The sequence below is a fragment of the Carlito syrichta genome, unplaced genomic scaffold (genome assembly GCF_000164805.1).
Source record: "Carlito syrichta isolate Samal-C Ts95f unplaced genomic scaffold, Tarsius_syrichta-2.0.1 Scaffold309899, whole genome shotgun sequence".
Lineage (NCBI taxonomy): Eukaryota > Metazoa > Chordata > Mammalia > Primates > Tarsiidae > Carlito > Carlito syrichta.
Window position 1 is genome coordinate 362371 of NW_007253995.1, and position 13002 is coordinate 375372.

At 53.1% G+C, this 13002-nt stretch overlaps 1 protein-coding gene across 1 annotated transcript in view; it reads right to left on the reverse strand.

Annotated features, from left to right (window-relative positions):
* The window catches only part of USP2 (ubiquitin specific peptidase 2), a 26504-nt gene that overhangs the window by 8872 nt on the left and 4630 nt on the right, over positions 1 to 13002 (reverse strand). The window contains exon 2 of the mRNA XM_008068262.2: positions 8505 to 9322. Coding sequence (XP_008066453.1) covers positions 8505 to 9281 — 777 coding nt within the window. The 5' untranslated portion in view covers positions 9282 to 9322. The remainder of the gene's footprint in view (positions 1 to 8504; positions 9323 to 13002) is intronic.

Consider the following 13002-nt stretch of genomic DNA (forward strand, 5'->3'; position numbering starts at 1 on the left):
GCTGACCCCCGCCCAGGACGGCTCGCGGGGGAGGCAGGGCTGGATCCCGGAGGCCTGGGCTGATCTCGGGGTTGGGACTCAGGAGAAACGATCTTTGGGGCCCGCAGAGGGCACCTCCCTGAGGCCAAGCTGAGTGAGCTTCCCCCAAGGCAGCATTCAATTCCTAACTTTGGGGGTCTGCAAATCATTTTGGGAACCTGATGAAAGCTCTGTGTACTCATCAGGGCAAAATGCGCAACTGCGCACTTTTGCATAGCATTGGGGGGTGGATGGGGGGGAATGTGCTGCAGGTCCTCCTGGACCACAACATCCACAATCCGCGGAGGTCCATGCGTCCAGCTAGAAGACAGACCTCCAGGGCCCCAAGACGGAGTTCCCCTCCTCCCTTCAGTCCTGTTTGACCCATTATCAAGAGAGGCAGTGCTCATAGTTTACAAGGTACAATAGGTCACTGTCCCTTTTGGCTCCAGGAAAGAACACTTTCTGGCTTCTTCTAAGCAATACCCAGCTCCATCGCTCACAGAATCTCAAACTTGATTTGCTTTGGGGAGGTAGGGAGAAAGTAAACAATAGTAAGGAAATAGGGAGAAAGTAACACAATGGTGGGGAAATGCTCAGCTGGTGTGGGGACTGTTCTACTCTGACCCTAAGCACAGTAATGCTTGAAGATTAGGGGTCTTTGAGTTTTATTTCTGATGCTCTGCCCCTCCACCTAACAGAGAAGCACACGAATCTGCCTAGAGAAAGTATCTTGTTTGGAGCTTGCTGGCTATTTTTAGCCAGTATTTTTAGCATTTAAAAATACTCTGAGAGGCAGCAGTGTATGCCGTTACTCATCTGTGGGCTCCTTCTGTTCCTTCTGGTGTGCCCACCCCACATGTACACACGCACTGCACACATGACCACAGCCACATGGGGAATGTATCCAGGACACAGGTATGGGCTGTACCCTAGGCCACCCACAGAGCAGCAATTTCGTGCCAGTGAGAGGGGAATGGGGACTGTTGCCCCTCTCCATGTACCAGCAGTGTGGTGGGAGGAGGAGGCGGGGGCAGGAGGCGCAGGGCATTGTGCTTGGTGATCAGTGAGGGTGGGCGTTTTAGGAGGGACGGGCTCTACAGTCACTGTCTCAGCCAGACTCTGATGGAACCTGGACCCTGACAAACTGCAATAGCCTTTTTCTCCAAGCTTTCTTCTTTCCAGTCACACCCTTTTTAACCAGTCCTGTATTGCCTGTGACGATGTTTGCATCTGATCACATAGCTCTTCCCGGAAGCAACTTGAGCACCTACCTCTTGCATCTAGCCACAAAGCCTCAGGTAGTCTGTCTGTAAGGCTCTCTGTCTAAAGGCTCCTTCCATCACCGCCACCCTTACTCTTCTCTGACCCTTGCTACCAACTGACCTGCTCTTATCCTCTGCTCAAAAGAAAACAAAAAACTGCCACTCATTAAATACTTATTAGATGCCAGGCACTGGGTTAAGGGCTTTATATATATTATCCCAGTTAATTTCCATAATAACACTATGATGTAGTAACAATTACCTCTGTTTTATAGGTGAAGGACCTGAAGCCCAGAAAGGTCAAATTAGTTGCCAAGATCACAAAGTTAATAAATGACAATGTGAAGCTTTGTCTTACACAGCAAAACCCATACTTTTAACAACTACTAGGAAATTCTGGGATGTCCTTCCTACTCTCTGCCAACTACCTACTTGTACATTCTGCTCAAAATTTGCATCTTCCACAAAGTCTTCCCTAATTAACTCCACCCAGCTGTAAATACCCCATTACTGCATATCCTCTGTGTACTAGCATTTAGATTGCAAGGATTAATTTATCTTAATATGTTTATCTTTGTTTTATAAGTATCTCTAAAACTTCTGTAAATGGTCTTAGATTGTGTGCGGCTTGCTTGGCGTGCCAGCATGCTAAAACCTCCTCAAGGGCAGGGCTGTGGGTTCTCTCAGTGAGTTCTTAATAAATGGTGTTGATCTCCTCTCTAAAGAGGGCCAGACCAGACTCTGCTGGAAGTCTTGGAAATTCCACAGAGCCTCAGAGGGTGGGGTATGCGTCTGGTTTTGCATGTTGAACAAGCAAGTTGCTGGGTGGAGGGGACCTGCCCAAGAGGTTCTCACCCACTGTAGCATTTGGCCTGTCTCCCATGACTTAGACCCAGTGATGTGAGCACCACTCCAGGACATCTTGGCCTTTGGCCAGCTTGCCCTCCCTCTTTCCTAGGATACAGGAGTTGCTGGGAGCAGGGAGGGCCAGATGGGGGAAGCGCTGGCATGGGAGCCCTTTGAGAAGACTGAGGGGAGGAGAAATAATTCACACAGGGTCCCACCTGGTCAAGCAGGTCTGACTGCTGTGGGACACAGCCAACAAAGAACTGCAGCTCATTTCTCAACTAGCCAGGTCCCTAGGAGACCCTTTCCCCTCAGTGCCATTTCTTGGAGTGGGATGGGTATATAAAGGCTAAGGTCCTCTGGGGCCTAGATCTGGCTCTGGCTCTGTGACACACTGTGTCTCAAATACACTGAACTAATCTGAGCAGGGCTCATTCCTGCTGCCGGAGACTGCCACTTCTCAGAGCCTGGGCTTGGCTTGCCTCCCCTGTAGGATAAATCGTTTTCGCCTTAAATCTTTCCTGGCATGAGATGGAGTGAAATAATTTAAAGTCAGGGCTAGCTCTGTGAGGGCAGGACTGAGAATATCCTGCTTCTCTTGGATCTGAGTGGGCAGCTTGGCTCAGGGTCTGGTGACACTGCCTGGGCTCAGGCAACTGTCTTAAGTCCTGGTTCCCAGCACGTGTCTGCTATTACCACTGGATAGACCAGTGGCCTGATTTACTGATGGATGAAAGGGTAGGGGCTCCAGTCCCTGCTAGGGGGTTGGGCTTTCAGCCCACAGTGCACCTTGGGGAGGGAGGGTCAGCTCATCCTCCCCACTCTCTGTAGGAAGCTCTGTTTCCCTGCATGACTTGGACCCTAAGAGGCCAAAAGTCCCGTACTCCTTAGAGCCCCAGGCAGTCTGGCCTGAACCAGCTGGATTCCAGAGGCCCACACACTTCCCTGTTTTGCTTACACCTCTTCCCTCTCTTGCATATACCCTTGTCTGGGGTCCTGGTTTTATATATCCATTGAGGTGAGAGGGTACAAGGGGCCACGTGTGCAGCTCTGGGCTCTGAACATGATGTTCATTTCTAAAGCCGGTGGTCAGTGGAGCGGCTCCCCCAGGGGCAAGGAACATTTTGCCAGGCTTGGATTAACTTCTGCATTGCTGAGCCCCATCCCAGCACCACATTAACTCATGAAGACATCCTGGAGTGGGGGTGGCAGAGGAGGCAGGGAGGATAGTGCGGGACACCGATTGAGAAATTGAGCCTGGGGAAGGCAGTACCTAGGTTACCAGCCAGGTCACAGCCCACAGCTGGTCTTCAAGGAATGGAGACGTAGTGTCTTGCCGATGCTAATCATAAACCACAAATGGACTGCCCTTTCCTTCTCAGCAGCTAGAACTGTTCCTGGCCATGGGAACCCTCTGGCTTAAAATCTCTGAGTGACCTTTTCATCTGTCAACACAGATTCATGACCTTGGGAAGTTCAACTGCTTCAGAGTGGCTGAGTGAGCCTGGGGTGGGAACGGCTGAGGACAGACCCCAGGGTCTTAGGCTGCCAAGCTGGACAAACAGGACAGCAGGGATGCAGTCCAGCATGGCTGAGTAAACAGAGTGAAGAGGCAAGAGACACGAGAGGAAGGTCACACTTCTCACCCAGGAGCTCTAGGGTAACCCTTGCATCCTCGACTTGTTCTTTCTGCAGTAACCTCTGCTCCCTGCAGGGTAGTATTCAAGTCCAAAGTCCCACCCAAGAGAAAAAGCACATGACCTCAGCTTATATAATCTCCCTGTCGCTGAACAGCTGGAACCCAAAGCTTTGGAAGATGAGTCAGCAGCCCCAGTGACAAACAGGACCCAGGTACTCAGGTTCTCAGACCCTTTGCTACTAGAACAGGCCCTGGAGCAGAGGGCAAGGGTGTGGAAGAGACTGGGTGAGGAGAAAAGGCTGGGCCAGACTCTGAGCCTTGGTCCCTGGTTCTCCATCTCAGTTGCAGGTGCCCAGCCTGCTGACCGTGCTCTGGAGGGCCCTGGGCCAAGCCCTGGCTCTTCTTGGGGAGAGGAGATGGTGGCCTGGGCAGGGCAACGTGAGGGCTGGGCCGAGGCCAGCGGGCAGTATGCCAGGGCTAGGCAGGGAGCAGCTGGAGGGGTGGAGCGGAGGAGGATTAGGAAGGATTGTAGGGGTTAAAGCAGCGCTGGCAGGGCTCAGTGGGAACAGCTTGTCCTTCCATAGGCCTCGGGAACAGGAGAGGTGGGGTGAAGGGGGGAGATGACAGGGTTGGGTACTTGGGCTCCTGGCTCTCTGCAGGGCTGAGACACCTGGGCTGGCTTGGAGTCTCCACTGGGGGTAGTAAAAGCTTTTTTCCCACCTTCATGGTTTTTCCCCTCTTGACTGTCTGCATTTTAAGCAGAAGGTGGAGCTTCTGGGCAAGCCCTCATTATCTAAGTACCTAGCTGCACCCCCCCCCCCACAAGGCATTCTGTTGGTGCTTACACAAGCATGGGGAAGGGGTAATTCAGAATTCATGTGGTCTCCCCCTCCCTGTCCCGGCCAGTTCTTTACTCATGCTCAGCTGAGTCTGTGATATTCCAAGTTCATGTTGCCTGCTACTGTTAATGAGGGGAACGAGTCCGGTTAGAACTGTTCGTCCTGGTCAGGGCCTGCTTTGACCACCCTTTATGAATGCCAGCGGTAGTTCCAGTCAGCTACCCTGCAAGCCCCCTGAGCCACAGGATGCACTTTCTCATCTCTGTTCCTCCCACAGGAGGCTCCTCCCCAATCTAGTCAGCTGCCAAATCCCCCTTTTTCATCATCTCCTTCCCCCCTTAAGCTTCAATGACCTCTTCCAAAGCATTTTACTGCTTTCAGATTTCTCCACATTCATTATGTGCTTTGAGCCTCACAGCATCCCTGTGAGGTGGACAGGGCAGGCGTGATCACCTTTACAGATGAGGAAATACAGCACAGCTGATGCTTCTGGAGGCATCAGTCCAAGGTTAAAGAGGTAAACTGTTCTCTCCACCAGTCACAAGGAGCCTGCCCCAGCCTCAGGTAACCTCTCCCCTTCCCATCACCTTTGACACTTATACCAACACCCAGGGCTGCCTCCTATTGCAACTGTTTAAGAACATATTTTCCTCAGCACTTTGGGAGGCTGAGGCGAGTGGATTGCCTGAGCCCATGGGTTCGAGACCAACCCCAGGCAACTTGGTGAGCCCTCATCTCTACAATAAACCAAAAATTAGCCGGGTGCGGTAGCACGTGCTACTTGGAGTGAGAGTGCCATTGCACTCCAGCCTGGGTGACAGAGTGAGACTCCAACTCAAAAAAAAAAAAAAAAAAAAAAAGAACATATTTCCCCAAGTGAATTGTGAATGCACTGAGGCAGGGATGATGGCTCACACGTTTCTTGCCTCTCAAAGCACCTTCACTAAGCACCTATGGTGTGCCAGCCACTTTCACATACATCATTTTTTTTTAAATTAAGAAAGGTAAATTTATAAGAGGAAAGATAAGTTTGTGAGGGGCATAATGGGCAGGACAACAGTGAGAGTGTTTGCTGCCTGCTGCCCTATGTCATCTTTCAATTCCTCACGTTAATCTATAAAGTCGGAACCGTGATCACTCTCATTTTATGGAGGAGGAAACAGGTTCAGAAGTTAAGTCATCTATCTGAGGTTACATTGCTAGTAAGCTGAGTACCATAAATGAATGAAATCAGAAGATGAGATCCCCAAATGGAGACCAGAAAAGAAACTGGACCCGGTTTTAGAAAGAAATGGTCCAGTTCCCATGAGCAAGGCTGTTCTCATCTCAGCAAGATGCAGGCAGCTCCAGGAAGTGAGGATGAAAGGGTGAGGAGAGAGGTGTAAGGTTAAATTAAAGTCTCATACCACTGGCGCTTGAGAGGCCTCTTGTGGCTTGCAGTATCTTCTGGAGCCTAAGCTCAGAATGAAATCCTAGCTTAACTGCAGGACATTTCTGGCTACATAAATGTGTTATATGAGTTGCTTTTGGATGAGAGTGGCTGAGTTTGCCTCAGGGAAATTTGCCACTTCTCTGAGGTCCTCTCTCAAAATTCCCCTCACTCTGGCCTTGGAGATAGGGGTGGGGCTGGGGTGTCCCCTTTGGAAGGGGTGGATGGCAGCAGACTCCAGGGAGGGTTGGGCCATGCCTGTGTTGGGAGAATGCAGATGCCCAGTGGATTGGGACCCTACTCTCATAAGTGGAGTTTAGTCTGTGATATTCCAAGTTCATGTTGCCTGCTACTGTTAATGAGGGGAACGAGTCTGGTTAGAACTGTTCGTCCTGGTCAGGGCCTGCTTTGACCACCCTTTATGAATGCCAGCGGTAGTTCCAGTCAGCTACCCTGCAAGCCTTATGAATGCCAGCGGTAGTTCCAGTCAGCTACCCTGCAAGTTTAGTCTGTGGCAAAGAGGTTTTCAAGCTTTGGTGTGCTTAGAGATCATCCGAAGAGCTTGTGAAAAGGGAGATTCTCAGGCACCATCCCCAGAGAGTTTTCTTCAATGGGTCTGGGTGAATGCTTAAGCCCCAAAGGTGATTTTGACTCCAATGCAGACAGGCAGACTGCAGACCCCACTTTGAGGAGCACTGCTGACCATAAACCCTTCTCTTCTGAGCAAAGCTGGGGAGACCCGCAGAGGCTTCTAGGTTCAAGCCCCTCCACAGAGAGCCGCCCCCAGGCTGAACAATACTGGGCATGTCCAAGTGAAGCATGGCATACGGCCCTCTGAAAGCACTTATTTCTCTCCCAGGCCAGCTCTGTCGTGACACATGTCTATTCTCCCACTCCTTTCTATACTAGCTCTCCAGTGTAGACAGCCCTGTCTTGTCAGGGTCTGAATGTTCTGGGAGGCATCAGTTGTTTTTTTTTTTTTTTTTTCATCTCCCATGGCATTTCATGGATGGCACAGTAAGGCCAAGCCTTTCTAAGTCATGTTATCAAAGCCGTCCCCTCAAGACCTTTAGTTATGGCTGGGCATGGTTAGCTCACATCTGTAATCCCAGCACTTTGGGAGGTGGAGGTGAGGGGATCGCCCGAGCCCAGAAGTTTGAGACCAGCCTGGGAAAACTGGAGACCTTGTCTCTACAATAAACCAAAAAATTAGCCAGATGTGGTGGCACACCTGTAGTTCCAGCTACTTGAAAGGCTGAGGTGGAAGGATCACCTGAGCCTAGCAGATTGAGGCTGCAGTGGCCATGATCTGCCACTGTACTCCAGCCTTGGTGAAGGAGTGAGACTCTACCCTGCCCCCCTAAAAAGACCTTTAGTGTCAAGGTCTATGACTCAATGCCATGCTCCTAGTCCTGAACTCCTGCTCCATTGGTCTGGATAAGCCATCTAAGCAGCATTTCTTGCTGTGACGCAGCTGTTGTTTTTAAAAGGCTCATGTCCTAGGAGTAGGGAAGTATACATAGGTGATGGAGGAGACATGGCTCTAGACCCTCTTGCCCATATGCTTGCCTGTCCATCTGTTTATCCACCCATCCATTCACACATCTGTTCATTCATCCACCTACCCATCTACTTTTATCCATCCATCCATCCATCCAGTCAGCAGGTCAGCTGAGCTCTGTGCAGTGTGAGGCACATGGTGAGGAAGGATTCTTTCTCATCCTCTGGCAGCTTGCCATCTAATGGGTATACTAGTAACTACAGAAAAGGCAGAATGTAGTCAGTGACCCAAAAGAGGTGTGTTCAGGGATTAGATGTGGGCGAGGTCATGCCAGTCCTTGGTCAGTCTCCAGTAGAGCCCTCTCTCATTCCAGCCAAGAAAGGGTTAGAATACAGAAGTACTGAACTGTCTCAAGTCCTAGGCAAAAATTTCCTCTCTATTTTTTCCAAAGACATTTAAGCACTTCTCTCCAGACACCCTGGTCCTGAGCACGCCAGCATCAATCAGAGGACAGTCCTTCTTCCTCTGATGTATTATGGCCAAATGTAAAGCCAGGTCTCAGGGCTAGGGCATAAAGCCTGAGCAGGAGAGATGCAACCAGAGTAGGGAGCCTCTCTTGCCACAGGGAGCACCAGTGGTCTGGGGGCCCCAGAATCCAGCCTGGGATGTACAGGTGAGAATAGCAGTGTATGTGGCGATAGCTGAGCATTCCTGAGAATACTGCTGTACCACCCCCAAGTGTACAGGTCTTGAGTGGGCTTTCTAGGGAGAGTGGGAAAGCCCTGCCCCTTGGCACAGAGCCATAAGGGCATCAGATGTACTGGGATGATCACCCTCACTTATCTCCACCAGGGCTGCAGGGGCAGTTGCCACATCAGTTGTGTTTGGGAGTCCTGCCCTTAACTTGGCTCTTCTCCATCAGTGGCTGCCTCCCCAGCCCATCACCAGTCCCCAAAAGTAAACTCACCATGGTGTCTCGCCCTGGGGAGCTGGAGCGGCTGGGCCCAGGGGTCTGGCCCTTGCCCTTCTCCCACAGTGTGTAGCGGCCGCTGGGTCGGTAGGTGGGGCTGAGGACTTCAGGGACTCGTGAGGGAGGGGCCTGGGTGGGCACCTGGAGTGCACTGCCCTTGTGACCATAGTTCTCCAGGTAGTCGACCAGGTACTCAGGACGGCTAGCTGCCTGGTAGAGCCCCTGCAGGGTGCAGAGCTCCTTACGCGTGCGGGCCAGCATAGGGCTGCGGCCCAGGTTCCCAGGGTCTATCCGGTAGCTATCTGAGGTCCGGAGGCTGGAGAAATCCCGGGCTAGGTCTGATTGGCTGTCCGACTTCTTCTGGGTCAGGGTCATCCCGTGGTCACGGGCATTCACAGGTAGGTAGTTGAGGCTGTTGCTGGTCACCCCATAAGGGAATCCACTGCCTCCGCTGAGGCCACTGCCTGAAGGCCGCTCAGTGCCCCGAGTCTGGCTCTCTGCCCGCTTACCACCCCCAATGATGTCAGGTCTCAGCAGGGGGCGGCCTCGCTCATAGTCCAGGATGGAGGAGGGGCCATAGGTACGGGGACGGGTGAGGAAACTGGTGGGGGGGGCTGGCTTGAAGGCAAGCTTCTCTTTCTCCAGGAAGGAGGCAGCCAGGTGGGCCCCATAGGAAGAGGGGGTGTAGGTGCCATAGCCCGATTTGGCGTAAGGGACGTCTGTGTAGCGGGCCGATTCTGTGTAGCGCTTCAGGGTGGAGGAGAGCTGGGACATCCTTCAGGGCGGCACTCAGTGGGGACTGGGAGCCTCATGGGCTGAAAGACAAGGAAATCAGTTGTCAAAGGGCCCTGCCGGGTGTCAGGCTCCTGAGTGCCTGCTCCTCAGCCCCAGCTGGGCCAGAACCTCAGATCTCAACCAGGGCCACCTGGTCCATTTCTAAAAGAGGCTGGCCACACAGAGATGCATACATGCATGCAGTTATGCACACGGGCTTGCACGTACCCATGCCTCCGCATCCTGAGGAGAGAACAGGAGAGGAGCTGGCTTTTATAAGCCACGTGGGGAAATCTGTCTCGTGGCACAATTTGGCCACTCCAAGTACTTCCCTCAAAGACTCAAACATGCAAGCACAGGCTGCCCGAGCTCCGCAGCACACCAAGCCATGCACAGCCTTCTGGCCCAAATTCCATCAGGTTCCTCCTCTCAGCTTCTGGAGACACTCTTGAGTCTGGGGGATGCCATTGCCTTTAGGCCCTGAGTTGAGAGCACTGGAGATTCCAAGAGTAAGGCCACTTCCTTCCTGTCTGACTTATGTGATAAGCAGGAATCTCTTTGGAATCATAGACTACTATCTACTCTGGAATGATCTGAAGATATTTGGTTGGTCGGTCTCATGAGGAAAAGGAGGCTCGTGAGAGGAAGTAATGGGGGGTGTTGGTGGGCAGGGGGAGGTGGTGAGGGAGCATGCAGCAGAGAGGGGGCTGGACACTATCTGAGGGATCTTCCCTGGACATGGGCACCTGTTGCTGGGTCCCACGATGGGGAACACTTCATCCTCTTTATGGAGTTCTAGGCAGGTTAGGGTCCTGTGGCCTCCCAGGGGTTCCCCTATCAACAGAGATCATAAATTGCTCCTGGCAATACTTGACTTGTGCAAAGGGGGCCCTCTAGAGTCCAAAATCCTGCACTGCAGGCAGCTCTCCCCTTTCCCCTGCTCCCCACAGTCCTTGCCCCTGGGGTGGTGTCTGGTGAAGGAACACAGAAATTGCAGACTGTGGAACTTTGAGGGCCCTAGAGGATCATGTGTTTCAGCCTTTCTCTTGTACAGATGGGCAAGTGACACTGATTTGCCCATGGTCACACACTACAGAGCCAGGACTGGAATCCAGGTCTTTCAGAATCCCATTCAGCGCTCATTCCACTTCACCTTGATTCACCACCCCTTAGCAAAGTTAGGCTCAGTTGGGGACCCCCAGAGGCCCGCCATCACCCTAAACATGCAGGCTTCACCCAGTGGAGCTGAAGTGGTGAAGGTGCTTTGGAGAGGGGAGCAAGTGGGTTCAGGCCCCTTTCCTCACGGGCATCAGGGACCCTTGGGGGCTCCCCAGAGGGACTGAAGCAGACTTGTCCAGGACTCTCACAGTAGTGTGACTCGCCCTATGACAGACTAGCTGGGCTATTTTGCACCATTCAGTTAACCTCTCTGAGCCCCACTTCCTCACTTGTAAATGAGTATAATCACCATCATCATGATTCCCGCCTCATAGGGTTGTTGAGAGGAATACATGAGATAACACGCGAAAGGACTCTACAACGACAGTGGTTATTATCTTCTCCCCAGGCCCTGCCTGGCAGCCCGGCTCCTCCCTTTGTAGGCCTATAATAATGTCAGGGCTGGCAGTCTCCCAGCCTGGCCGGCCTCTGACCTCAGCCCGAGGCGCCAGGCTTCCCCCTGCACCCCCAGTGAGATATGCGGGTAGTGGGCAGACATTTAGCAGTTCAGCAGACACTGACTTGGGCAGCCCACAGCCTGCCCTAAGCCAGCAGCCCAGCCCATTGGGGCAGAGAGGAGCTGGTGCCAAGCTCCAAATGCTGAGGGCTTGGCAGAAAGCTCTAGAATCCTAGTCCATGCAAGGCCTGGGATAGGTGCAGGGGTGGAAGATGAGCAGATGGCAACTTCGACAGAGGTCCCAGAATAGCCCTCCCTGACCCTGCCAGCAACCTCTAGCACCTTTCTGTCCAGGCTGGCATCAGAAGGGCCTGGCCCATCTTACTGTCTACCCTTTGCCCACCTGCCCAGGGACCCCCCCCATCCTTCTTGTACATGCCCTTGCCTACTGTGCTCCCACCTCTGGCACAACTTTCACTCCTTTCCAGGAAAAGGTAGCTGGGGGAGGACCTCATGCAGGGTCCAGGGGAAACCACAGGGGGAGAGACAGGCACAGGGTTGGGGGTGGGGTCCCAGTCCTGCTCTATTTCGCTCTGGAGAACTCCATCAATAATGCAAAGTCCAAGAGACTCCAGGTCTCAGGAGCTGGGCTCTGGGACACCAGGCAGCCAATCAGATACACCCCCCCTCGGGGTATGAGCTCATGGCTCCTCCCCACGGCTCTCCCTCTCCCCTCCTCCACACTAGGGCTCCCAGGGAATTGGTATTCTGCGGGCAGTGCCCCAAGTCCGTGACCTCCCCTGGCCCTGCTGATGACGCAGAAGTGATGGGGCCAAACAAGGTACAGCGGACAGGGACAGACAGCCTTGGGAGGCTTTGGGGCTGGAGGTGGAGCCACATCTTCTGGCCCATGGAATCCTAGAAGGGCTCCCAAATCCCCACTCTCCTGTCTGCTCCAATCCGGCAGTTGCCTGCCAGACCTCTCCCCTCCCCCCAGCAGCCCTGGGAATCATGCCTTCACTAACACCCCCTGGAAGCTGCCTCAGCCCTGACATCTGACTAACAGTTCCCATGTCTGGGAAGAGGGTACCTATTGGGACTGGGGCCTTGTGCATGGGGCCACACCCCCCAACCCCCAGTTTCACTCTTGAAGGTCCCAGTATCTTCCAGGCGAGAAGGCATTACCTGGCACAGCTGTCCCTGGAGGCTGCGGAATGTACCATAGGCAGGAGAGCGGGCTGGGGCCCTGGCTGGAGCCTCGCTGCGCAAGACAGGGATGGGACAGGCACTCACATGGTTGTGAGTCTCCCTGTTGCCACAGGAACGGCCTGAACTGAATGGCCCTTTCATGGGGCAGTGGGAGGCGAGCCGATTGGCTGGGATCCCCCATACCCCTCCCTGCCCAGTGTGGGGCCCCTGCTGCCCAGCTCCTTTCACTGTTTACTGAGAGCTGGCAAGTACAGGCACGCGGCGCTAGGCAGCACCGCCCCAGGTGCCTGCCACCTTGGACAACGGGGGCAGTCCACTGCCTAACTCCTCCTTCATGCCATCTTCATGGAGGTGCCCACCTCTTCACCTCTCTGTCAGAGATTCCCCATCGCTTTGCTCAGTTTCCCCCTCTTGGGAGGTGCAGTAGCATTCCTCTGCACAGAGCCAATCAGTTTCCTGTCGGACATCTGAGCCAAATAGCTGTCACCCAGCTGGCTGGTGCTGAGCACTTCTGGACCCGGCACCAAGTGCCGAGTACTTCACATACAGCCTCCGAGTTCATCGCTCTCCGCAGCCTTACACCAACACTCACCAGCCCTCACCACGTGTCTGGCATTCTTCTAAGTGTGCTTCATACACAGAGTGTCCCAAAAGTCTTAGCACAGGTTTAAGCTTGAGTTCTTTCGGACATGTATGCCTCAATCTTACAAATGTCATTGGAAGGATTAATTTAAATTACATTTAAAAATATATGCACAGGCCGGGCTCGGTGGCTCATCCTGTAATCCCGTGCTTTGGGAGGCCGAGGGGAGTGGATTGCCTGAGCCTGTGGGTTTGAGACCCGCCTGGGCAACTTGGCGAAACCTCATCTCTACAATAAATTAAAAAATCAGCCGG